The 25,634-nt window shown below is 51.6% G+C and overlaps 11 protein-coding genes across 11 annotated transcripts; 8 read left to right on the top strand and 3 right to left on the bottom strand.

Moving 5' to 3' along the window:
- Positions 1-193: 193 nt before the first annotated feature.
- Positions 194-1,159, top strand: BO86DRAFT_314175 (alpha/beta hydrolase; the record flags this gene model as incomplete). The annotated part of the gene is made up of 2 exons (XM_025668032.1): positions 194-348; positions 409-1,159. 2 exons carry the CDS (start codon positions 194-196, stop codon positions 1,157-1,159), a joined length of 906 nt encoding a protein of 301 aa, XP_025527225.1.
- Positions 1,160-1,561: 402 nt separating this feature from the next.
- BO86DRAFT_100262 (Zn(II)2Cys6 transcription factor) lies at positions 1,562-4,087 on the top strand. The gene is made up of 4 exons (XM_025665839.1): positions 1,562-1,809; positions 1,877-1,965; positions 2,027-2,975; positions 3,031-4,087. Exons 1-4 carry the CDS (start codon positions 1,711-1,713, stop codon positions 4,021-4,023), a joined length of 2,130 nt encoding a protein of 709 aa, XP_025527224.1. The 5' UTR covers positions 1,562-1,710; the 3' UTR covers positions 4,024-4,087.
- Positions 4,088-6,403: 2,316 nt separating this feature from the next.
- Positions 6,404-6,724, top strand: BO86DRAFT_379671 (uncharacterized protein; the record flags this gene model as incomplete). The annotated part of the gene is made up of 1 exon (XM_025670688.1): positions 6,404-6,724. One exon carries the CDS (start codon positions 6,404-6,406, stop codon positions 6,722-6,724), a length of 321 nt encoding a protein of 106 aa, XP_025527223.1.
- A 2,147-nt stretch (positions 6,725-8,871) lies between these two features.
- BO86DRAFT_287976 (uncharacterized protein) lies at positions 8,872-9,328 on the top strand (the record flags this gene model as incomplete). The annotated part of the gene is made up of 2 exons (XM_025667366.1): positions 8,872-9,042; positions 9,122-9,328. Coding segments are annotated over 2 exons (378 nt in total), but the record flags the coding sequence as incomplete, so codon positions are not given.
- Positions 9,329-10,041: 713 nt separating this feature from the next.
- On the bottom strand, positions 10,042-11,233 carry BO86DRAFT_431113 (NAD(P)-dependent alcohol dehydrogenase; the record flags this gene model as incomplete). The annotated part of the gene is made up of 3 exons (XM_025675754.1): positions 10,042-10,338; positions 10,390-11,001; positions 11,060-11,233. 3 exons carry the CDS (start codon positions 11,231-11,233, stop codon positions 10,042-10,044), a joined length of 1,083 nt encoding a protein of 360 aa, XP_025527221.1.
- A 542-nt stretch (positions 11,234-11,775) lies between these two features.
- Positions 11,776-12,679, top strand: BO86DRAFT_431109 (MBL fold metallo-hydrolase; the record flags this gene model as incomplete). The annotated part of the gene is made up of 1 exon (XM_025675753.1): positions 11,776-12,679. The coding sequence occupies one exon, from the start codon at positions 11,776-11,778 to the stop codon at positions 12,646-12,648; it is 873 nt and encodes a 290-aa protein (XP_025527220.1). The 3' UTR covers positions 12,649-12,679.
- A 2,499-nt stretch (positions 12,680-15,178) lies between these two features.
- Positions 15,179-15,886, top strand: BO86DRAFT_410167 (uncharacterized protein; the record flags this gene model as incomplete). Its single annotated transcript, XM_025674479.1, has 1 exon — positions 15,179-15,886. Exon 1 carries the CDS (start codon positions 15,236-15,238, stop codon positions 15,884-15,886), a length of 651 nt encoding a protein of 216 aa, XP_025527219.1. The 5' UTR covers positions 15,179-15,235.
- A 771-nt stretch (positions 15,887-16,657) lies between these two features.
- Positions 16,658-18,172, top strand: BO86DRAFT_431104 (allantoate permease family MFS transporter; the record flags this gene model as incomplete). Its single annotated transcript, XM_025675752.1, has 1 exon — positions 16,658-18,172. One exon carries the CDS (start codon positions 16,658-16,660, stop codon positions 18,170-18,172), a length of 1,515 nt encoding a protein of 504 aa, XP_025527218.1.
- A 567-nt stretch (positions 18,173-18,739) lies between these two features.
- BO86DRAFT_400018 (F-box domain and ankyrin repeat protein) lies at positions 18,740-19,711 on the top strand (the record flags this gene model as incomplete). Its single annotated transcript, XM_025673679.1, has 1 exon — positions 18,740-19,711. One exon carries the CDS (start codon positions 18,740-18,742, stop codon positions 19,709-19,711), a length of 972 nt encoding a protein of 323 aa, XP_025527217.1.
- Positions 19,712-21,409: 1,698 nt separating this feature from the next.
- On the bottom strand, positions 21,410-22,152 carry BO86DRAFT_100212 (uncharacterized protein). Its single transcript, XM_025665838.1, has 3 exons — positions 21,896-22,152; positions 21,590-21,823; positions 21,410-21,521 (listed from the first exon to the last, which is right to left on the bottom strand). Exons 1-3 carry the CDS (start codon positions 22,022-22,024, stop codon positions 21,468-21,470), a joined length of 417 nt encoding a protein of 138 aa, XP_025527216.1. The 5' UTR covers positions 22,025-22,152; the 3' UTR covers positions 21,410-21,467.
- Positions 22,153-23,112: 960 nt separating this feature from the next.
- BO86DRAFT_389555 (putative amino acid transporter) lies at positions 23,113-25,026 on the bottom strand. Its single transcript, XM_025672161.1, has 2 exons — positions 23,516-25,026; positions 23,113-23,463 (listed from the first exon to the last, which is right to left on the bottom strand). The coding sequence occupies exons 1-2, from the start codon at positions 24,875-24,877 to the stop codon at positions 23,404-23,406; spliced, it is 1,422 nt and encodes a 473-aa protein (XP_025527215.1). The 5' UTR covers positions 24,878-25,026; the 3' UTR covers positions 23,113-23,403.
- Positions 25,027-25,634: the final 608 nt, after the last annotated feature.

Here is a 25,634-nt window from a genome sequence, read left to right as displayed (position 1 = left end):
ATGCCAAGGGCGCCAAGAGGAGCCAAGACCGTCCGCTGAAGGCAAAATGAAGCATCCGTCGGAAGCAGCGTGGGGGTACACAATCAATCTGCTTCCGATCCGGCACCGAGTATTTCCCGTCCAGCCTGTGTGTGTCATAAAGGTGTCGCCATGTCTTGCTTGTGAATGTGACTACGCTTAACGCTGTAACAACATGACTCAATGGACCTTTACCCGATCCGATAACGGCGGAATTCCGAATGTGGCGGCATGGACTGTTTCCAACGCACAGGGACTGTCTTATCAGATCCAGCTTGCGTGGCCGCTGAGCTGGAATACTTTACAGGTCTTGGCCAACGTCAATCTTCTGTACGTCTGCGGGCACATCTTGCGCCGAGGTTGAAAATTCTTGCGACTCACATGAGCTAGTTACCTTGTCGATGGGAACGCCGTCTTCGGAACTGCATTGGATGCTGTTCGTCGCCGTCGGCCTGTTTCACCCAATGAGCCGGAGACTGTCGTTGTCGCGATTGGCTACCCGTTGACCGACAGGGTTTATGATCCTCGCCGTACGGTGGACTTGACTCCACCGTGCGAGAGTTATGTTCCCCCAAACGGACCCGATGGCCAGCCCCGTTGTGAACCACATGGCGGGGCGGATCAATTCTTGTCCTTCATTAAGAGGACCATTGAGCCGTTTGTCTTGTCTTCTGTGTTCCCTTTCGTCACACTCGTTAGAACTGCCATGTTTGGCCATTCATACGGGGGCTTGTTCGCATTGCATGTCCTGTTCACGCGACCAGAGAGTTTTGACACTTTTCTAGTGGCGAGTCCGTCGATCTGGTGGAAAGATCGATTCATATTGACGGAAGAGGGTCAACTTTATGCTACTGTGGCACTTGGACGCCTGCCTAGGGTGCGTCTCTCTTATGGATCTCAGGAACAGTTCCCGACTCGTCTCAGAGGAGAGTCGCAGGATATGTACGAGAGGCGGAAAAGGGGCGCTGCCCAGCGTCGTATGACGGACAACTGCGAAGAACTGTACGAACGATTGAACTCCAGTGGTCGAGTGGTATGTGAGAAGAGGACGTATATTGACGAAGATCATGGAAGCGTCATTGCACCTGCGTTGAGTGGTGCAATTTTGTTCTTTTTGGATTCAGTTGAAGAATCTCCTTAGCGGCCAATGAGGACTTGATACCGCCCGAACCAGTTTGAAGCCGAATCGTATACAAATCAGCAAAACATACTGGCTCTGTACAGCTCTGTCAAGGAGTTCATGCATCACGGATCATGTGTTCACTTCGAGTAAAGGAGAGTTGATCTGCTTGTTGTGGTTTCGGTGAGAGAGAGTGTGTGTTCCGAAAACTCATAGTAATTCTGACATATATCCCCGACATGCTCTTCTGCACACGATACACAAAAACCACCATGTCTCTACTCAGGCCGTCGACTATCCTCGCGACCCCCCTCTTTATCCGGTATACGATTTTGTTTATATAGCATGCTTTTTGTCCTCATGCTGGGGTGATGACTAATTTCGGCGGCGAAGGCACGGACGGAACTCCGTCCGTCGGCGGGGTCATTCATCGCTAACCATCCCAACTACGTCCTTCGTTCAACTAAACAGACAAGAGAACAGGTCTCACCCAAAAAGCACACGGACAGATCAGTTATGCAAGCTTAAATGACCACTGAAAACTGATTACAAAGACCACGTCACTGATTACAATGGATCCATCACCTCTAGCCCGACGTCGAGACCGTCGGGCTGCCCCCCGCAGCCGGACCACCACCGCATGCGCTCGCTGCCAGAAACGAAAGATTCGGGTGAGTAGTATCGGCAATGTTGATGACTGCTCTTGCATTATCTGCCTTAAACACTAATGGCTTCCAGTGTGATGGTGTGGTCCCTGTCTGTGGTGGTTGCCAACGGGCCCGTGTGGACTGCGTTGAGGGGTGGAATGTCCGTGACATTTCCCGAAGGTAAGCCATTCTTGCAGTGTGAGTAATTAGCTCTGAAGCCTGAATACAACATCAAACACAGTCACGTGGAAGAGCTAGAAGCACGAATTGAATGGCTCGAGTCGATCATACAGGAGCACCTGCCACATATTGACCTCAGCAAGTCTGACTCTGATTACTCGATTCGTCCTCGTAGCTCTGACTACGGAGTGCCTACCAATCTCGCTACTTCTGAGACCGTTGTCTCGCAGACTGCACATATCAGGGATGGCTGGAACCCAGCTCGTGATGTAACAGATCAACTAGGTCTGGTCTCGGTCAATGCTGGGGCGGATCTGCGTTATCTAGGGCCTTCTAGTGGACTGTTCTTCACAAGATTTGTGCTAACAGGCCTTGAGCGGCGAGCTGGGATAGCACGAGAGTCACCTCCAGCTTTGAAGAGCAATCAATCTGTCCCTGCGGAGCTCCTCGATCTCCAACCGAAGGATTTACCATCGGACTTAAAACAGGCGCAATGGTTGACGCAGGCATATTTCGAGGCGGTTCATTTACAGTTTCCGTTTCTTCACAGACCCACTCATCTGGAACTTCTGCAAAAGGCTTACAGCGGTGTAGATGTCACACCTGTTGATCAATTTCAGATCTTCATGGTCCTGGCTATCGGTGCCACCATCCGATCACGGCAAGCTAAGGTGCTACTTTCAGCTGAAGGTTACTGCGCCTCTGCAATTGTTCACTTGGATGCCATTTTTCAGAAATCTTCTCTACGTGGTGTGCAGTGCATGCTGCTTCTACAGATGTACACAATCAACAACCCAACTTCAGGGATTAGCTTATGGGCCCTTCATTACAACTCCCTAGCCGTCGTGATGGAGCTCGGATTACATCGCAATGTTCGGGACTCTGTCTTCACCGATTTCGATCAGGAGATGCGCACTCGAGCTTTCTGGTGCGTGTATACGATGGATCGCTACTTGAGCACCTTACTCGGCAGGTCGATAGGGATAGTGGACGAGCAATGCGATTTGAGGGTACATCACCCGTACCATACATATCTCTAAAAAAAAAAGACGCTGAACGTTACAGTTACCGCGAGAAATCAACGATGAAGACTTGAAGCCCAACCAGGAGATACTGGCTCAAGCGCAGCCTTCTGGAGCTATAACCGTTATGTCTAGCGCGATCCATCTCTTCAAGCTTGCCCGGTTCAACGCTGAAATCAAATGTGTGCTATATTGCGTCGACCGAAATTATCCCCCTTACACGCAGCCTGTCATAACGGACGTCCAGCAATGGCAGGAAGATATGCTGAACCGTCTGCGCCAGTGGAAATCGTCCATCCCGTGCCACCCCCAAGGGAGCTCAGCATGCTATATGAATGACTTGCTTGAGATCAAGTACCACGAGCTAGTGATGCTGATCGTACGTCCAAGTCCGCTCTTCAACCATCCCTCCAGAAGCTTGATACGCCTGTGCTTCCAATGTGCCTTGGAATGCATCCGGCTTTACCACAAGCTGTATATAAACAGCATGCTGCACTATAATTGGATGAACGTACAGTCGTTGTTTCTATGCGTGATGACGATATTTTACTGCGTCTGGCCGCCGGACGGGGTGGGCGAAGAAACTGACCTCGACACTGTTTTACACGCACTAAAGTCCGCGTCCGACATTCTAAGTGCCACTGGGGAGTATTGGCTTGAAGCCAAGAGAAGCCGGGATGTGCTGGATGGCATCACGAGGGCTACGGTGCGGCGGTTCGCACGAAGTCTTATGCGGGCGGGGCAGTCAAAAATATCACACCCAGTCGGTGAGACTCATTATAGCCTTGCTGGTGATGAGCCGATTGGCTCGAATAGATTGGACACTGAAGGGTATCCCGCTGGTATCGGAGAGGCTGAACAGGACTTATTTGATCCGTACTATGTCCCAACGCAGCAGCCTACTGCCACGTCCGAGCTCTTGTCGTTCTTTGCGGAGCCCCAGTCCGAGACGACCTTGGACTGGTTGAACCTTCCGTGGGATCTCCCCGGCGGGATGGGAGAGATGATGCAAGATTTGGTCTCTGGAGGCAATTAGCCTGATGGTGGAAGATATAATCAATGCTGTTACTGTACATCTAGGATATATCCCGTGTATTCCGTTCTCGCAAATTATGTAAGCTTTTGAGCGAGGTCCAGATCCGACAAAGGGCCAGCTTATTACTCTCACGACCTCTGGTAGACGAAGAAGGGTTCACGAACACCAAGAGTTTTGAAGCTTTCCACTATTTTCTCTAGCGAGGGGGTATCAACCCGAATGAACGAGGTCCATGACGAGATTATAAACAATCAGCTACTTCAACTGAATTCCTGCGAAAATCAAGTTAATGTCTATTTCTATTTTAGATCTGGCGAAGTATGACCTTTCCAAAACAAGGAGCCTGGAGGAAATGCCTATAGGACTTTCAAGAAACCTCGTGCCTGGGCACAACCTTTTCCTCAACACAAGTGCTGCTCTGGAGTCTCCCCTGCCGTAAGGCATATGATAGCTGGCTCCATGAATCCGTACCCTACAGCGGTGTCTGCCCTAGGGCATTTTTTCGCCACTCATGGCCGCCTGGCATAAGTTGCGGGGTATATCAATATTCCCTTTACCGGTTTTGAACGCACTAGAGTATCCCAGTTGAGGTCTGCCTTCAGATACATCTTCAAAACCAACGATCTCTTCTGGTCGACATGTTCATTGAGTGCATTGCTGCATTGTATATCCTGAACCTGAGGTTCCAGCTGCCAGGTTTGGGCAACCATGGCTTGTGATAACTCTCCAAGAGAAGAGTAGCTAGCTTGAGATACCCAGATTTATCATCAGCTTTTGCCATATCGGGTATAGAGGACGCGTAACCTCCCTATTCCCCCTAGCCCAGCACAGACGAAATCAACAAGCGCCAGAGGGTGTGGTGCTCGTTAATCATGTAAACTAAGCTTAATCTGAACATACATATCATAGCTCAAGAACTGTGGGCACCTTGCTGCCCCACACCTTACACAATCCCACCACTCAGCTAGCGAGGAGGTCGCTAGCGATGATACACCACTAAGCGGCGACAACCTCATGAAGAGGGAGGTTTCAGTGGGCGAAGAATATTCTGCTCCAGTATTGCTATGGGGATGACAGGCACATGCGATGCAATCTCAAGTTAATGGGATTTCTTGATGTGAAGATTATACCCTAAGTTCATGCTACAACTTACATACCACCTTATATCCTGAGTCCACCTGCCGGTGCATGGGCCATTTACAGCGCAATCGTTTTACTTCCCCCGGAAGGATCCAACATTGAGATCTAACCTTTCATCCTGTTGAGGCATTTATGGCTTCCAAGACACCATAATCCTACTAAATCTAAGGATATTGATCGATTATGCGCAAATGAGAACCTCGATGTGGGAAAGGTGGGGCGTGGGTCGCGCCGGCTTGTTGTTCCATGACCACTAATTCACACAATCTCGGCCGGAATCCTGGGTTTGTTCAACGTAGTCTATCCGATAACAACCGCACGAGCCCTATCTGTACGTATAGTAGACGGTATAGTAGATCTAGTATCCACATCTAAGGATTCGGACGATGCCCGGCTTTGCTCATATCCCTGGCTCTAAGCATTGAAGATAATTTGCCTAGGCTAGGTTCCTTTGAGGCAAAAGAGAAGATTGGTGGGTGCTTCACAAGCAAGTGAGCCGGAAATGCTCTCATCATGAGGTCTTTACGATTAGCAGAACCATGCGGGGATCGAGAGTAAGCACATGATTCGATGTGGTGTCTGCCTCGCCCACGAACGCTCAATCGAGAGAGATGTTTTAGTTTTCGTCACTGGTATAAGCTACGATGATTATATTTGAGGAGGGCTACTTTCTGCTGGAAGACACTTGGCCAGGTGAATAAAATTGGATACATGTCCGGAGGGCCAAATTCAATTTCCGTCATCGGTGATATCCGATAGCTAGTGTAAAGTGGTTGCCGAGGGAGGAGGAAGAGAAACACGTAGTACAAGGAAATCATGGCTGGTGGTAACTGGCTATAGCGTAGATTCAACAACCAACAACCTAGGCTCTCAGTGCTAGTCGTTATCTGTCTGTGCAAGGTGTCTCGAGCGTCGGGGTGAGAGTCCGACTTTCTTACAGGTGAACTCACTTTGGTTTGTGGGCTCCACAACAGACTGTCTCGGCTGGTTAGCAACCCGATCAAACGATTAGCTTGACTGAGAGTTTCACTCGGAGCTCGAGGAGTCAGAAGATAGATCACAGGTATAAAAAGGCCGAGGACGCATATGTCCTGGCTATCACATTTTCTCATTCTCTGACAAGACCATACTTTAATCTCTGGTTTCCTCCTTGGCAAAGTCAGCCAGTGCGTGATTTTGTGGTACTTCCGTTCGCAAGAAATTGTCTTTTCATACAAACATATCATTTTTGAGTTCTACTATGTACAACCTCAAGCTTGCCGGTATCGTTCTCCTCGCAGCCTCCCGAGCCACAGCCTGGGAAGTTCAGGGCTGGACTGGAGTCAAATGCGGGGGCAGCGAGATCTACGCCGAGGCCACGACGGGTGCACAGGCCTGTGAGAACTTCGATACCACCCAAGAACTTCATTCCGTCATGTTCACCTACGCCAAAAAGAATGTCGTGCCTCATCTCTTCTATGAGAAGGACTGCAAGGGTACCGTGTATGAGCCCAAAAGCGGCTATTGCTGGTATAATTCTGCCGACATTTTCAAGTCATACAAGATCGTGGCAGCCAGCTAAAGAACCCCTGTGAGGTTATGACGGCAGATCCTCGGTATAACACTGCGCAGCTGGTGAGTACTGCAACATGTTATTCTATCAATGGTTGCATTAATGAGTGAATATTAGATTCCAACTGCGAACTGCTAAGCTCTCTGTCTCTGTCTGGGTCCGAATGGTTTCTTGAATACTTTTTCTTTTGGCGAAAGGTGATAGATGGTTTATGCTCTGGGGCAGAACACTACTTGCAGCGGGATGAGTGCACTGGTTGGGTGTAAGTATTTTTCTAGTAACAAGCTCGACAATAACGAAATGAACAAAAGAGTTTTGCGACTATTGGCTATTGCAACAAGACTATGACATACAATGAGAGAAACGATTCAAACTGAGTCCCTTACTCCTCTGGATCATAGAATAAGGCTTAGTAGTACTTAGAGGCGTGTTCCGTATTCCCTTCTACCCATGTGTCACTCAACTGCTCAATCGGAAACTCACTTGCAAGGCAGGTATCATGATCGGGCGCTGTGCGGTAGTACCTACCGAAGAGGGAAAGCCCTTAACCAATCAAAAGGTTGCATAGAGGAGGGTCAACTTGGAACCTACCACCCGAGTACATTCTTGACAGACACTTCACCCCTCATATGCCTGGATGCAACCTTGGGCCTGGGTTCGCAATAACTTCGAGTCGAATGACAAAGTCACAGGAGAGGAAGGGCCACCAAATCTAGTGGCTTCCAATGCAGACATATCAGCAGGGAGTTTCTGACACCGGGTTTCCTTCCGGGGAAAGAAAATAAACAGAAGAGAGCCGATTGTTCAGTGATGCGCTCTTTTGGCTACGAACATATCTCATCGTAGCCGGGCTAGTCAGAACCCCACTGTAGGCTCAGAGGCTAGGGCACACTCGGTAACCACATAAGGAGCTAAGATATCGAGCTTACGTATGCTTTATACTCTATTCCGGGGAACTCCAAACAGATCTCCGAGAAGCTAAGATGCCTCTAGTCTCATGCTGGGGCCGATCCGGTCTTCTCTAGCGCAATTTTAGGGTTCGGGCATTCAAGCTTGTTGGCGGCCCTTGAGGCCTCGTCGGTCAGGCCCCTCACCGCCCACCTCGGTGGGCCTTATCCCACGCCCTTGACGAAGGTAACATAGAGGAGGAGCCTAGTGCTACCAGCTCCGAGGGGACCAGAACAGTAAAAACAGATGATTATAGAAAGTATTAGGATGTCTTGAAATATCTGCTAGTGCTTTTACTTTAAAAAGACGTATTTAATTGAGACAAACCTTAACTACTATCAAACAAAATTGTCAAAGGAAGTTTTTAATATATGATCCTAATATTCCCAATGTAAAAGGGAACGTAGAGATGACTTTGATGCATATATAATGAAAATAAAAAAGCTTTCTAAGGGCCCGAAAGAATTCCGGGGGTCAGGGAGCAATCTATCCTGGAGAAGTGAAGCGATTCCCATGTCTCTGAGAAGGGCGATATGGAACGATATTCTAAATCGTTGGTGGGCAACTCGCTTGGTGAATCGCCTCGGATCCCGTGTCCGGAGGATGCAGGGATGCCGACAAAAGCTCTACGGGGGTTATAGAAAGACATAGTCTTTCTTTCCTTCTTCTCCTAACAGAACATGGATCATATCGAATCATGTTTATCTGGTCTGCGCAGTTGAACAAACCATATGCTCTTTTGTTATTTGGCTTGATCCTCGTGTTCCGATGAAAGAAAGATAGATCTGGGTGATGGACCTTCCCATCTTCAACTTCCCGGATCTCCCACAACGCAGTAACCTGTCTCTTTATAGCGGCTACGGAAATCTTGACTTATAGGTGCGGATCATCGAGCAGTGTGCCCCCGGATATCTAGAGCTGAAGAGTCAGGGGAGGGAGGTAGGATTTGAGCAGGATGATTTGCTGGTGGTTGATTTGAGACAATACAGAGGCATTCAAGCAATAGAAGCTGAGAAGCATTCATCTATGACAAGGAGCTGAAAATGATGGTTGCGGATGTAGCTCCGCGAAGGTGCCTGCATACCCCGCACCATTAGTCTACTTCATATAAGTATCTTGTCTTTTAACCCTCTTTGTCCCCGTAACCACTTGCCTAACCCACAGCATACATACATCCTTACACATCAAAAAGAACGCACAGATTCAAAATGCCCCTCTACGAAATTGAACACAGCATCCCTCTCAACAAGCCGCAGCGCGACGCCCTCGCGCAGGCTATCACTCACATCCACACCCGTCAATTCACCACCCCGAGCCTGTTTGTAAACATTAAGTTCGTGGACGCCCGAAACCAGCACAACTACATCGCGGGCAAGGAGGTTCGTAGTCGCACCTCCCTTTTCTCCCCCCTTGCGTGAAAACAAGGCCAATTTGACAATATGCTGAAACCCTGAATAGAGAAGCATCAACCGCATCATTGCCTACGTCCGCACTGGCGGGTCCCGCACCCAAACCGATTTCGAAGAGACCACGCTGCGCATTGCCGAGGCATGGGACCGGATTGTCAACGAGGACAAGGCCGCCGGGAAAGAGCAAGAGCTGAGTCGGGTGTTTGTGATGGGGGCGATTGTTGCGGGGTTGGAGCATGGGGTGTTGTTGCCTAAGGCAGGGCTATCTTTCTTTGGTTGTTGCTGTTTGGAAAGCATCACTAACTCGGACTATAATTCCCAGGCTGGCGAAGATGGGCAATGGCTGGCGGCGAATTCGGAGAAGTTTCAAGAGTGGGCGGAGCAGGGGAATGAGGATTTTTGGGAGTTGGTGGAGGAAGTCAAGGTACGGGAGGATTTAGGGAGGTAGAGCTTGTAGTAGACCGTTGGGTGTCTTCGTGGAAGGGTCAAGATCTCATGCTTGCGGAGGAATGCAGAGGTCCCAAGAGGAATACACCACGACAATTTACTCGATTTCTGTCTCTTGCCCCACTGCGGCTGTGCCTCCGTCTTGACGGGGAGATGCCCGCTCCGCTGCGGTGGGGGACCCGCCTGGCCGTGCCCTAAGACGGGGATAAGGCCGCAGCGGCTCGTGTTGTTTGCCCTACTTCGAGCTGCTTCTGAACTTGACTTCTCCATATCATTAGCTTGATATTTCTCACCTATCGTATGTCAGGCAATATTGGCCCTATCTCACTAAGAACCAATGCGCTAATGCTTATATCGCGAATTGGGTAGGATTATAAATCATTTGCGTATCTCCAGCATGAAAGTCCTGATCTAAGCGATGTCTATTTTCGAAGGATACAGGCCCCGTTATGAAGCAACTGTTTGTGAGAAGCGAGAGTGACAGTAGAGAGCCCCCTTGGCACACCCATGGCAGACGGCCCCTTAATGCTCATTGACAAGCACGTACCGATACCGGGCCTTGCCAGCATCCATGTCCTGAATGGCCTGATTGGCCTCCTTCATCGGCACCTCCTCGACCCACGACCGCACGTTCTTGCTGGCAGCGAGCTCCAGCATCTCCCGAATCTCCCCGGGCCCCGCCATCAGTGAGCCTCCAACTTTCAGCCGTCGAAAGACCAGAGCTTCCGCAGGGACCGCCAAGGTGCCGTCCTCAGGCACACCGAGCTGATGAAAGCAGCCGTCAGTTTTCAGCAGAGAGAGGTAATCACGAAGAGGCATCTGCCGATTGATTAGCATCCTCACAGAGAGTAAAGAAGAACCAACGCATACCTTCGAAGACGAGACGGTGGAAACAATCAAATCCAGCGACCGCGCATGATCCTTCACCCAGCCCGGCTCGTCCGCGGTGGCAATATAGACATCCGCCCCCAGCGCCAAAGCGTCTTCCCTTTTATCCCCGCGCCGCGAGATGGCGATAACCTTCTCCGCTCCCAGCGCTTTAGCAAATTGGATCGCATAGTGCCCAATACCCCCGACCCCAATCACGGCCACTTTCTTCCCCGGTCCGCACCCATTCTGCCGCAGCGGGGCGTACGCCGTGATGCCGGCGCAGAGCATCGGTGCCGCGAGAGCTGAGGGAATTGCATCAGGGATCTTGATTACGAAGTGCGAATGCGCGCGGTGATACAAGGCATAGCCGCCGTAGGACTTGGCCCCGTTCCAGTGTCGCGCATTGTAGGTCATGCCCAGCAGGCGCGGGCAGTAGGTCTCCCTACCGGACGAGCACTCCTCGCAGGGCCCGTCGCGGTTCAGGCAGGCGTCGTTCTGGGCGCCGACGCCCACGCGATCGCCGAATTGGATGTTGTTCTCGGCCTGTGAGCCGACACGCACGGCGATGCCTACTATCTCGTGGCCCGCACAGCAGGGGTACATGGCTGGGCCCTGCCGAGATTACTTAGTTGGAAGTGGTCTACAGGGTCTTGAAGGCTGAAAGACTTACCCATCCGCTGCGGAGTGTGTGCAGGTCTGTTCCGCAGATTCCGCAGTGGGTGATTTTGATGTCGACGTCGGTCTCCTCCCAGGGCTTGGGTTCGAACTCCTGCCATACCATCTTGCCTTCACTGGCTTCGGGGCCGAGGGCCATCCAGCCTTCGAATTTGTAGTCGGTCGTCATGGTGTTGGCTGAAGATTTGGTGTGTCGGGACGGTTAGGGCTCAGAACTGGAAAGCTGGGATTAGAATTCAGGAGCATCGTTCTTCGTCCGGATCAGTGTACACTTTATAGCCCCTATTCAGAGAGGCCACAACTTGCTTAGTCGCAATATCGGATTGATTACAACAACATAGTGCTCATATCTGACGCTATCGTGTTAGGCTGGCTCGGATAAAACCGTCTCCGAGCGAATACGATGCCGCGGAGTGATCCCCGTCGCTTGCGCGGACGCCGCTCCGCGAGGCAATACGGGGACCACGACTAATCATGATATTGCTATCTCCGCGCAATCCCTCATTTCAGCACGATTATAATTGATGACAAGTGAAGCAGCAAGTGGAGCCTTCCAATGTCTTCCAGTAACGTCCACATGAATCTGAAAGGATCGTGGGTTTTATTCAGCCAGGTATAAAGGTCTCCCGTCGTAGTCAAACCCCGATTCCAATCCCAATCTCATCCTCTTTAGTCAATCAATTGTGAGCAATCACAAACAGCCCTCTTATCATGTCTCTTCAAACCGCACTGCGAGCCGACCTCTTCGCCGCCCCATCCATCCCCACCAACGCAACCTTACCCGATGGGTCGGTGGGATTCTGGCAACCGACGGTGGTGACCCTAATCTCCGGGCACTCCGAAGCCGTCCTCGTCGACACGCTTTTCACCCACGACCAAGGCGTGTCGCTGGGCGACTGGCTCGACGAGACCCTGAACGGCAAACGCCTGGCCACAATCTACATCACCCACGGCCACGGCGACCACTTCTTCAACCTGCAGTACCTCACCCAGCGCTTCCCAGGGGTGGAGGTGGTCTCCACCCAAGCCTCCATCGACCACATGGCCACGCAGATCACCCCTGAATTTCAAGCGTTCTGGAATGATCTCTTCCCCAACCAAATCGATCCCGACTCCTTCCAGATCCTAGCCAAACCCCTCAAGGATAACAAGCTCACACTGGAGGGCCACACCTTCCAAGCCGTGGACGTCGGACACTCGGACACCGACGAGACGACATTCCTCCACATTCCGGATTTAAATACGGTCGTGGCCGGGGATATCGTGTACAATGACGTGCATATGTGGATGACAGAGTCGCCGGAGCAGCGGCAGCGCGATGCCTGGCTGCACTCGTTGCGCGTGCTGGAGCGGTTCGATCCCGCGGTGGTCGTGGCCTCGCATCATCGGCCGGGCGGGGTGGATGGCGCGTGGAACGTGCGTGCTTCGGTGGAGTACATCCAGACTTTCAGCCGGCTGGCTCAGGAGTCGAATAGTGCGAAGGAGCTTTATGATAAGGTTGTGGCGGCGTATCCGGATCGGATTGGGAGATTGGTTTTGTGGCTGGGGTGCAAGGCGGTCTTTCCGGATGATATTGGGGTGTAGATTGGGAATGGATGGATGGAAGCAGATCGCGATGAGGTGGAGCTTGGGTTGAGATAGCTGGGAGCGCTTCCCTCTGCCCCTAGATCTTCAGCTATATTACTTCTGCCTTCACTCACTTTCACTTATGTCAAACAATGCATAGTCAGGGTGTGTGGGAGGGAGTGCTAAAGTTCACATCTTCTTAAACTTTTCCGACAATCAGCAAAGAGGTAAGTAAAGATAGGTATCATAGTAGAATTGAGAATAGCTGCTAGACATAAGGCGAGATATATGAAAGGACGTGCATTTTGACGATCTGAGGCAGATGCTATCTACACACTCAGCCTGGAGTGGTGAGCTGCCCAGCTCAATATAAAAGGCCAGGGGCTCCGGCAAGACGTATTATGAATAGTAATATCTGTGTACAGTGCACAAAGCATCTCAACAAAGCATAATCATTATGACACCGTTATAGAAGGGCACAGTACAGATGGGGTCCGAGGAAGAGGGCTGGTTTGAGTCCAAAGCATGGGCTCAAAGACATGTGATGTCACTACTCAGCATTTTCAATGCCTACTGCAAAGCCCCGAGTCACCGCATCTGTTGGCATGCCTGGTTCGACTTAGCCCTAAATTGAATTTGCTTCATAAGCGAGCCGAGCTAAGCAGCCGTGTCTCCCTCAAGGAAACAGAAGTGGGAATTCCAAAGTTTTCCTGCGCGTCTTGATATGGATATACTGCTTGTATTCATACCTGTAACTCTGCTAAACTACTAAGAGCAATAGTTGTTGGTTCACGGCAAATCACAATGCTCGGTAGGAACCGGTGTCTTGGGGCCGGAGATGGGCGCTAGACTAGCTGTCAAGAAGTGAGACAAGGAAACAGACCTTCTTCGGGCCGAACCCCGACGCCAGCCTTAAGGCGACCTTGAAATCGCTGCTCCGGCAATTCAACCATCCGGAGTTGCAAATGGGAGAAGCTTAATTGGCTGAAGCATGGTGTAGTGTGTTGCCGCGCATCGGAACTATTGATTGAATCTGTCGCCTCGACTGCTTCTCCTAGAGGGAGTATAACATCAATCGCAATAACACCAGCAGTTCGATAGTCATCAAATCCAGACCTACTTCAGCATTCTCAAGGCACCATCCCAAGCATCCAATACACATTATACATAGTATACGCAGTATCTGGGTGTTCTGCACACAGACAGCCGGTATGTACATACCTTGGAAGGGCGGGTAACAGTCACGTTGGGATAATCACTATCATTCAGAAGCTGTGTATTAGTTGCCTAGTATATTAATCCATTGTTGCTTTAAGTTTCTAAAAGATCCGCAGGCCTTTCCGGCCGACATTTCCCCGGCGTCCTAGCGGGAAATCCTCGAACGGTGCGCATTGCCACCACCAGATGATGTGCGTCCAGGCTGACTTTATGCTCCTCCTGTTCTATCAAAGACTCTCTACAGAGACGCAGTGATAAACTGTGAGTGCCGGTGACTGAGTAGGTATCGAGGACTTTTTCCTGCCCGTAGGTCTAAGCGTCCTAGGGTCCTGGGTCGGAGTGGGGTCAGGAATCAAGTGCAGCTGGCTGGAGGGCTACATTGGTAACCTAATTTGAATAGACGCTACTAGGTAGACTACTTAATAGTTAATTATATGTACTTAGCAAGTTAGTCTGCTAGTAGGCCCAGCTGTGCATCTTCCTAAATAGGTTCTATAGGTGGACCTCGGGCTCCTTCCGGGCGGGGCCCGGCGGGGCGCGGGTAAGGCTTCACATTTCCCGACAGTCAAGGCGCTTGACTCTCCGTAGGGGTTGGGGATTAGGGGATTGGGGAATTAGGGAGTTAAACGAGTTAGGGGTCTCATGGGTTCGGCCCGAAACCTGATCGATGTACATAGTACATACAGAGTGGATGCGCCACAATCTCGCTGGTGCCTTGGCCTTTAGCTTTCATCATGTGAGCCCACCTCGAACGAACCCGTAGATGACAGGATCTAACGAGTCAGGTATGCACAACAAGGCTCAGGTACCATCGTTCTCTGCCAAGTGATGGTGATGAGGCTGTAGATGATTATAATCTCCCTCATTGAGGAATCGCGATCGACGTGGCCGAAGGAAATGGAGTAGATATCTCAGACTTCATACCATAACCGCCGCAACCTGCTCGCTCAAAAACCGCGCAGTATGGGTGGATCCTTGTGTGGAGTTGACAACTTGACTAGGTACCTATTTTGTCTACTCAGTAGCCAGTCAGTGCAACCACCGGGCAGGGGTTTTGGGGAGACTTGGACAGCCTGAGTGAGACAAATCTAAGACATCAAGCAGCAAGTATCATCTGAGGCATTAACTTGCATTCACCGGTGAGGAAAGACTTTCCAGGCACTTCCAAATTACCCTTACCCGTCGGGAACAGCAGGACGCGTAAATCAGAGCAGCATAAAAGGTTTCGTTTATCCTGTCTGCTGTCTTTCTTTGCTCTCCTATCCATCGCATCTCAATCCTCACCCTCTGAATCAGTTTCCCGAACTCTGCTCCATGCTCGTGTCCGAAGCACGCCTCGCTCGTGGTTGCTGTTTTTCAATCCTGATCGCCTCCCTTTGCTGGCTCTATGTTGCTTATAAAGGCTTCGATCCTGACGTTAAGTTTATTCTCTGGACTTTCGTCGGCCCAGCCTTCTACGCCACCTTCGGATGGCGATGGCCTACAGTTGATCGACGGGCAGCGTCTGCCTGATTTCTGGTATGCCTACGATCTCGACGACGCCGAAGCCTCGGCTCTCCCCAGCCTCGAGGCGGCTTACATGCAAACCACCAACACGACCCCCAACAATTTGGCCGTCCGTGAGCCCGTCCAGGTCTGTGAAAGCAGCCTCTCCCGCATGTCCCAATGCGCAACCATTGCAGGGTTTGCCTTCACCACGACTGCGAGCATTGCCGCAGCGATCTGGGCTTGGTCCCACCAGAAGGATTGCAGCTACCACTCTGGCACGATCGAGGGCTGGCAATATGAGTTCCATGCCACCGGCCGCAACTGCGACACCACCGCCCAGCAGAAGACTATCCAGGGCGCCATCTACCACTATCTCACCGCGATCGAAGGTAACACGGTCTGCGGCACACAGTGTCTGTCGCTAAAGCACGGAGGCAGCTATGCCGGCTACCTGAAGATCGGCAAGGTAGGCGTCTTCGACTCCGCCGCCTATTGTGGTCCCACCCTGCATTTCGAAAACTGTGCCTCGGGTGGGGTGAACAGCTTCTAAGGGTGATTCTGGCTTGGCTCTTCTCCTTATGATTGAAGCTGGAGGAGAGTGATGGCGGTGGAAGGTGGAAGCAATGGGAGAGGGACATGAGGGGGTTAGTTTTGCGGGGGTCGTTATGCTTGAGGGGGGTTAGGAGGGAACTGTGATAGAGTTGCGATTTCGACAGTGAAGGGCCCTTGGAGCTCAAATATGATTGGATTCAAGTCAGGAATACTCTTCCTTGATCAAATCTCAAATCTTCGAGGAATCAAATTCCATTTCGAGTGGAGAGCGAAGCACATGGTAATTGGAATCTAACATAGGGTGAACCCTAATTTGCCCCAGCTGCGACTTCCTTTAGGCATTAGATGTTAACTGGTAGGTACTAGTACTAGTACTAGGTCCATAATCGTACACCAAATAGTGTATCAACCACAAGTCCACTAAGTTGCAAGACAGACTGAGAAATACGTGTCTCCATAGTCCAGATCTACTCAACTTGCCGCTTGGCTTTGTAGTTATATCGAATTAAATGACACAGCAACAGCAGTGTAGAAGAGCACTCGCACACTAGTACACGGCTTCACTATTGCGTGAGCAAGCAATAAAAACTCTTCCTATCTTCATGCAGCATTGCATGCTTATCAACCCAATCATCGGGTTACATCTCCAATACCAAGGATGACGTGATTCACCACCACCATGGCGCATCGGCGAGCGCAATCACTATATAACCAACTTGCATAAACTTATAACTCTTCTCTAAACCATTTTTTACCGCACGCACCCACCATGCCTCCCAGCTCTCCTCAACCCTACCCCGACGGCGCAGCCAAACAACCCACCACCCAAATCAAAGATGAATCCCACGACTGCGCCCTGCAACTCCTCGCCGCCAACAGCAGCGCGACAAACCTCGACCCAGATACCGCACGCAAGCTCGTTCGCAAAATCGACCTCTACATCATGCCGCTAATCTGCATCGTCTACTTCCTGCAGTACCTCGACAAGATCGCCATCAGCTACGCCAGCGTGACAGGGCTGCGGGAGTCGGCCTACCTGCACGGCAACCAGTACAACTGGGTCTCGAGCATCTTCTTCTTCGGGCAGCTGGCGTTCAGCTTCCCCACCGTCCGGCTGCTGCAGGCTTTCCCGCTCGCGCGCTACGTGGCCGTCAATGTGATTATCTGGGGCGCGATTCTCGCCTGCATGGCGGCGTGTCACTCTTTCGCGGCATTGATGGTCTGCCGTACGTTCCTGGGTGTGGCCGAGGCGGCGATTGTGCCGGCGTGGGTGGTCTTCACCTCGCAGTGGTACCGCAAGGAGGAGCAGGCATTCCGGGTTGGGGTATGGTTCGCCATGTGCGGGTTCGCGCAGATGTTCGGCGGGTACATCGCGTATGGGATCGCGGTGCATGTAGGGGACAGTGCGGCGCTGCGCGGGTGGCAGATCATCTTCCTGGTGCTGGGCGGGTTCACGGTGGCTATCGGAAGTGTCTTCCTCTTCCTCCTGCCGGATTCGCCCGTCACGGCGCGGTTTTTGTCCCCCACCGAGAAGGCGCTGCATGCGGAGCGGCTGCGCGGGAACGAGCAGGGCATCGGGAGTACAGTCTTCAAGAAGGCGCAGGTCGTTGAGGCGCTGACGGACCCCCTGACCTGGTTGTATGCTTTCTGGGTGTTCGCGGCCAATATACCCAATTCGATTGCCACGAGCTTTGGGAACATTCTTGTAACTGGAATGGGGTACTCGTCGCGGCAGAGCTTGTTGCTGGTCACGCCCTTGGGGGCGTATGAGGTTGTGGTATTGGTTGGATTGACGTATCTCAGTATGAGGACGGAGCAGAGGCTGTTCTGGTGTATCGTGGGTCATATCCCGTCGATCGTGGGTGCGATTCTCATGGCGACGACGGAGAAGACCCCCGCGTTGATCGGGTATTATCTGTCCGGGGGCATTCCCATCGGATGGACGACGATCCTGGGTCTGACCAGTACGAACGTGGCCGGGTCGACCAAGAAGATCACCGTCTCGTGCATCCAGACCGTCGCCTACACGGTGGGCAATATCATCTCCCCGCAGACCTTCCAGGCCAAGGATGCCCCACGGTATCTCCCCGCCAAGATCTCCATCGTCGTGCTGTATGTCCTGATCACGCTGGATCTGTGTCTCATTCGGTGGGTGTCAGTCCGCGAGAATCGAAAGCGAGACGCGGAGAAGGAGGCCGCGGGCGAGGCGTATGTCGTGCAGCAGAACCATGAGTTTATGGACCTGACGGATCGGGAGAATCGCGAGTTTCGATATGCCATCTAGTCTAATGTAGCTTAATGTTAGTTCGCTGTGGTACTTGGTCCTGATGGATCTGGTCTGGGGTGTGATATGATAGAGCATGGTTCCTGATCCATGTGCACATGGCTACATGCACATCACTCATCTTGCTGTCTTTGTGATTACTCTCTTGAAATCTTCGGCAGGATTGTGAGTCAGATGTCTCAGCTTTCAGCCTCATTTCACGGAACATTCTAGCCCGGGCTGGAATATCCTGTGATAAACTTTAGAGTTTTTCTGAAGCTATTCATGAGCTTATCTGAATAGGTTTTCAGCTCGCAGCTGACGCGTCCCCACTGGACTACCTGTCAATAACTTCAAGATATCAGGTCACGTGCAGCTAGGGTCACCTCTATATCCACAGACTACCGTTTGAGGTTCTCTTCTTCTTTTCTTCTTTCTTCCTCCTTTTATCCACCTTACGACACCTTTCGTCCATATCCTCACACTTTCATCCATCTCACTCCATCTTTCATCCATCCCACACTACCTTCCATCTATCTCACATCATCAAACATACTCTTCTATCTACTGTGATTACCATCAGTAATCATGCTTCTCTCTGAACTTCCAGGGGAGATCCTCCTCAAAATTGGGTATCGACTTGGGGATGCAGCCGCGAGTCGACTCGTCCGTACAAGCCGCTTCTTTCACGACTTCTTCGAGGAAGAGATTTACAAAATGCACGTGAAGAGAACCAAGGGTATTGCGCTGCTCTGGGCTGCGGACCGCGGTGAGGAGCCGTTAGTGAGAAACCTTCTTAAACACGGTGCCAACCCTAACGTGGGCTGGGGCCCCCGGGTCCCGGGCCAGGGGGAGTGGTGCCTGCGTACCGCGGCGCGCTCCAACCTCTACTGGCGTGAAGATGGCCGCCGCACCCATCAGACACCCTTGACCCTTGCCGCACAGCAAGGCTATCTCAACATTGTAAAGCTCCTGCTCGATCACGGCGCTGACCCCGGCCGCCACAACCGGGAGCATCAGACCGCGTGCCTGGCGAGCATCCACGCGCTGATCCAGCACGCCCACCACGGCCGTCTCTACTACAACGAATGGGACCGCCTGGACGACTTCAACCAGCCTCGCAAGCCGCTCAACCCGACCCTTCTCGCCACCGTGGACTATCTCATCCACCAGCGCGACGCGATGTGGGGGACCCACGGCTACCGCGTGCTGAACCTGGCGCTCCAGTGGCCCGACCAGGACCTGGCGGTCTACATGCTCCGCGACGAGCAGCTGCAGGCCGAGTTCTGTGAGCAGCCCGGCTCGCACTTCGAGGACCTGCTCCGCCACGCCGCGCTGTACCACCGCGTCGTCGTCGTCCAGCATCTGCTCGACGTCGCCTACAAGCACTACCACGTCCACGAGTGGGGCCGCCTGTCCCTCGTGGCGCGCGACGCGACCCAGGACTATTTCAGGAATGCAATGGGGCATTACTTCCTCATGTACAAGTATGTCACCTTCTTTCTTTTTTTCTTCGTCTGGGTCTGCGTGTGGGCCTATGTGTCCTGGCGGTGGCTGTGATGATAATGGTGAGGGCAGCTGACTGAGTTCGTGCCTATCAGCTTTCACCCAATCAGTGGCGTCTGATCCTCCACGGCGATGAACAGGAAAACACAATCTAGATGGGACTCCCATCTGGATGGCAGGAAAATACAACCGCTGGTTGGACTCTCGTCTGGATGGCAGGAAAACACAACCTGGTTGGACTGTTATCACCTCGTCGCGCAGCCTAGTTCTTGGTGTCCCTTTCAGTAAGAAAGGTATGTCTGGCCCGCCTACACCCCTCGACACGCTGACATGAAGGTAGAAGCTGACTATCTTGCTACTGAGTATTAGGACTAAAAACTTGAAAAACTTCTATTCCACGGAATGACAGGAAAACACAACTTCGGTTGGACTGACATCACCTCCTTGACCTGATTCTTCGTGTGTCTTTCAGTTAGTATGGTACGCGACCAAGGATGCACCCTTGATAATGACGCGAGTTGTAGCTAACTCGATCTTACCACTAATTACCAGACGAAAAGCTCGAAAACCTTCTACTCCACGGAATGACAGGAAAACCCAACCTCGGTTGGACTGTTGTCACCATATCGTCGAGCTGGTCCTCGCTGCTGGAAGGGATACAAAGATTGCCGGACGTGGTTTTGCTCTAATTTTTGATTGATGTTTTTGAGATTACTGAGATTGGTTTGTATTTTGTTGTATTTTGAAAACCGACATGAAAATGTGTTTATGAATTATGAAAGGGAGGTGGAAAATCTTCATGTTATTAGGAGGGCGTTCCAGAATGTTCATATCAAAGATACAATGTAAGTGCTTTGCTACTTGGTTGTTTGACACTGCCTATCTGGCTCCTGCGTAGACAGTGCGGATATAGACAGGTTGCTGATACTGGATTTGTAGGTGTTGCAGACAGTATACTGAGGAATGCAAAGTAGTTAGTTTCTATATGCTGAGTAGAGAGTCGGTCGGTGTATATGTTGTCTTTGTTAACTATGTACTCTGATATAGAGAGGCGAGAAATATCAGCAGTGTGCGGTTCAGCATACTGGCAGCTGGCGACATAAGAAATGCGGGCATTACAGTATTTCTCCAGAAATCAGTTCCCCAGTGCACTACTTGAACCTGGCTGACATGTTTGTGCATATTTTTAATAAAAGTAATTAAAAAGGTTTCTCTTAGCTTTTCTTAGATCTGTCTTGTCAACAGAACAGATAGCATATCCTGCTGTGACACGTTACTTGAGGTGATCTAGACCACATCACCGAAACCTTGCAATAAAGTGAAAAACTAAGCAAAGAGCCAATTGCAGCTAAACACCTACTCAGCACTACTGCTGTGGAGTCTAAGATATTGACCATGAACCTTTATATCAGTATTGCTTGCCATCACAAAGGGGTGTTGTGATTTATGGTGAACAGCTGAATGCTGGCCTGGACTACATTGATTCGCAAGCTCAATAGGCAGCGACAAGAAGAGGATAGAGCTGGAGCAGAAGTACTGCAGCTATTGGATAGAAGTCAGGACTTGACCAGGGGGCTCGATAGCTGCAAGGGGAAAGGTAGGGTAAGGTGCGCAGCCGAAGCCGCTGTAATCCAACCGCGTTATGTCTCCCTTGCCGGTTTGTCTCAACTCCGAGGCGACAGCACCATAACCTAGAATCCACTACTCTTCAACCTTTACACACAGAACCACAATACACTCAACAGTTTAAGCTAAATTAAACTACCACCCACCAAATAGTATAGACACGCACCCGAAAACCACCCTCAATCTAAGCAACAGTAACCGTCTGGTTCAGAACTTCCAAGTACGGAGCCGCGGATGCCTGCATCACCCAACGTTAACATTCGAATCAGTTCAATTCTATCCCATCCCCAGAAGAAGAAGGCTCACCCCAACCAAAGTAGCATGCGCCACCCCGATGACCGCCTGGCCGGCCGCCGCCGACGCGGGCACCGTGACGGTGAAGTTCTCATACGGCGGCAGGTAGTATTCGTGGTAGACGGGGCTGAAGGCGCCGTTGTAGAGGATGGTGCCCATGTATTCGTCGGCCGCGTAGCAGCTGCCGCTGGCACAGGACTGGAAGCCGATGGCGACGGCCATTTCTTGGGAGCCGGTGATGGTGTTCTATCGATGTCAGTCCTGAGGATCAGAGGGGCCAGGGGAATGGGCAGATGGAAGCAGGGAGGAGAAACGTACAGGGCGCTGGACCTGGACGGTAAGGCTCTGGCCTGGCTGGACGGTCTGGCCGGCCTTGGGGAGGCCGATGGCGGCGTTCTGGGCCAGGGCCGTGGCCAGGAAGGTGGCTGCTGCTGCGAGGGTCTTCATTGTGCTGATTCAAGGGACGGAAGAGGGGTTAAGATGGGTGATTGTTGTGGTTTGTGATGATGGGCTGGATTGCAGTGACAGCGATTTCGTGGTAGATACACCCGCCTTTATAGCACTGGTTGTGACAGCATCGCTGGGATGATGCAGAGATGGCGGCCTGATACTGAAATAGATCAGCTTGAGACATCGGATGGCTGCAGATGCGTTGTTATTGGTGGTGTTTGGGAGATGGAGACTAGTGAACGTCGATCAGTGAGCTACTGGACCCTTTTGGTGCTGCAGCCCCGCGGGAAGGCAGCAGAGGTTAGGGGGCAGTGCGGAGGCCTCCCGGTAGTCCCGGAAGGCTGGAGCTTGTTTTCTCGCTTCCATAACAACTTCTTGCGGGTTCGTGCTGTTGGTTCAGACAGGCATCCACTGACTGAGTGGAAGTCTGGATCTAAACTGGGAGACAAAAGAAATGGAGTCGAAGAAATCTTAGATGGTGTTCCAAGAACTAGTAACCACGTTAGTTGGTGCAACACTTTTACATGAAAAGGGGCCGTCCTCATGTGGACGATGTATAGAGTGGAACAAGTATATATCTGACACATCAAATCACATCACATGACCGGATTGAAGAAGCCGGGTTTGCCTCTGACTACGAAGTACGGAGTAGACCGCTCACTAATGCCTTGGAACTTGAGGAAGACGTCAGCAGACATTCAACATGCTGGTGTCTGCCTTACAGCATTGGACTCTATATATACTACCCGCTATGCTGTGCTTTGAACTTTACCTCATCTTCAGGCCGCCCACCGCGTCCACGGGTCACCAACCAAGCAACCAAGTGAGTATTCGCCCATCTCATGACTCCCGGTCGCATGCGGAAATCCCTCCATCTTCTAGAAGAGGCACACCTCGAATTTTACCCCGCGAGTACCCCATTTGATCCGATGGAAACCTCCCCCGCTGACTTCATGCTCCCTTTTCACCTCCGGTCGGGCCGGATTGACATCAACCTGCAGCAGCATGACATCAGGGCATGCCGATGCTCTGTCATTGCTTATCAGCCGCTCATTCCACTCAATCATCGTTACACTGTAGAGAAAAAAAAGTTCAGAGAAGAGTATCCGATCTTATAATATGTAATCATAATCATAGACATATAGTACATCAGATGCAGCATATTCACAATCCTGTCCAAAAGAAAAACGTATATACAGCCCGCAAACTGGGTATTCGCAGAGTCACAGCAACACCATGCAAGAGATGTGTCGCCACAGGCCCCGGGCCTGCAACGCCGATATGTATCGAAAGTAGAAAGAAAGAAAAAGAAAATGCAAAACAACGCTAAGGCTATGTCTAGACGGCTAGCAGAAATGATGATGGGAGGAATTCGCTTATTCGGGAGCCGCGCAGGTGAAGACCCCACGGACACTGCCGGAATTGTAGTTGTTGACCTGAGGAGGAATTAGCACGGGCAGTCAGAACGGAAAGGGAGAAGGAACTTACGATATCGTCCACACTGGCGTAGGTGCCCGCTCCGAGCGTGATCAGTCCAATCAACAGACAGATCAGGTTGATAGCCCCCAGCATCATGTTCTTCCGGGTGAACCAGCTGCCCTCGCGCAGGAGCATGAACCACATGAGCGCGGGGAAGTAGAAGGTGAAGCCGGAGACGAAGAGGGCGGAGCAGATGGACAGCAAGTCGGAGAAGAAGGGGATCACTTCGGCGACAATGAAAGCGACCACCGTGATGGCGGTAATCACGGCCAACCAGGTGATCCAGCCCATCTTGGTGTTGATGAAGCGGATGGGCGAGTTCTTGAAGATGCGACCGTGGATCATACGGCCCAGCACCACCGTATTGATCGAACCACTGATGAAGATGACGGGGAGGGCGACACCGTACGCAACACGGCTAAGAGTGTGACCCGCCGAGGTGAGAGCCGGGCTGGCGACATCCTGACCAACGAAGGCATAGATGATCGCACCAGTCAAGGTGTAGATGACAATCTCGATGATACCCAGGGACCAGATCGATTTGATGTAATCCTTGGGAGTGTGCATTTCATCCATGAAGGAGAACTGGCACAGGGCGAAACTGTAGGCGAAAACGATGTTGGTGATGGCAATAAAAGCGTCGGTGAAGCTGATGTCGTCCTTGGGCCAAGCAGACCAGTTAACTGCCGACAGTCCCCCGGGCTGGTTGGTGCTCTCAACACCCGTGCCAATCATGGTAATACCAATTGCGACGATAATAGAGATAAAATCGATGTAGCCCAGAATGGCCATCTCAGCGAATGAGGGCGGAATGGCCAAGAGAAGCAGGAGGATGGCGGAGACCACAGCAAACACGATGGAACACACACTGCTCTCGGTGATGTCAATGAAAGCGATGGTGCCGGTCAAACAGTGCGAGCCAGTCAGAAACAGCAATTCCAGGCCGAGCATGACGTAGATAATCTCATAGCCAAAGCGACCGAACATCAGGCGGCCAGCGTCGGGATAGTGTGCAACGTCGGGGAACTTGAGCTTGACTTGACCGATAATGTGACTGGTGTAAATGGCAACAAACCCGAGGCCAATCGTCGTGATCACACCGGCCACCATGCCCAGCGTAGCAAAGGCGGAGGGAATCGACAAACTACCCAGGGCAATGGCCTCGACAATCATCACCACCGTCAGGCGTTTCCAGCCCAGACGGTTGTATTTTTGAATGCCAGCCTCGACAATATTCCGCTCCGTGTCGCTCATCTTGTCGACCATATCGCCCTCATACTGGGGGGAGTAGAGATCCCCCTTCTTCTCATTCTCGAAGTCCATCCCGGACTGGGATTTGCGGTCCCCAACGATGTCGTCACCGTAAGCCATGACGAGAATATTCAGAAAGAAGTCGAACAATCAGAATACAGGCGGAAGGTGGAGAGGGGGAAAGGTGAAGTTGAATTCGACTTTGCCCAGGTCACACCAAATGCCTGAAGGCTGTTGTTGAAAGATGGGGAGGAGGGGGGGGGGAGGGGAGGGAGAAAATATGGAGAGAGGAAGAAGACGAGAGAAGAGGAAGCGAAGGCAGTAGAAAAGTGGCAGGCGAGAGGGAAGTCCAACGGGTTTTGAATAATCATGGACGGCGACTGGCGGGGGGGGGGGGGGGGGGGGGAGGGAGGGCTCCGGTGGGAGGAAGCCTGCAGGACCCGCCAGGTAGGATTGATAATTATTCCGCCGTGGTTGTGTTGTGTTGTGTTGCCTTTCGATTCCTCTCTCTTCCTCGAGTCGATGACCTTCCTTCCGGGCCAGTGCCGCTGGCGGTGGATGATCAGGCTTCACCGTAGCCCAAGCACAGGGTCGGATGAATCCGGGCAAGAACTGATACAGTGATAATCCGGATCAGGCAACGGGACCAGCAAACCTTGACTAAGAAGATTTGGTGGCGGAAAGAAGAAATTCGGAGAGTTTGCCAGATTGGCTCAGTTTTTGCCTTCCACGTGGAGCCCAAGCATCCGCCATCCGCAGCTACAGCCAATCAGTCGCAGGCCATACCGTCTAAAATCCTGATTCAGGCTAGGGTGTGTGACGTTGAATTGGAGATGCGGGCGAAAACGGACTAGCGCCCACACAGAGCCAAGATTGA

This window comes from Aspergillus japonicus, assembly GCF_003184785.1.
Source record: "Aspergillus japonicus CBS 114.51 unplaced genomic scaffold BO86scaffold_27, whole genome shotgun sequence".
NCBI lineage: Eukaryota > Fungi > Ascomycota > Eurotiomycetes > Eurotiales > Aspergillaceae > Aspergillus > Aspergillus japonicus.
This window is presented reverse-complemented; position numbering and strand designations above follow the sequence as displayed.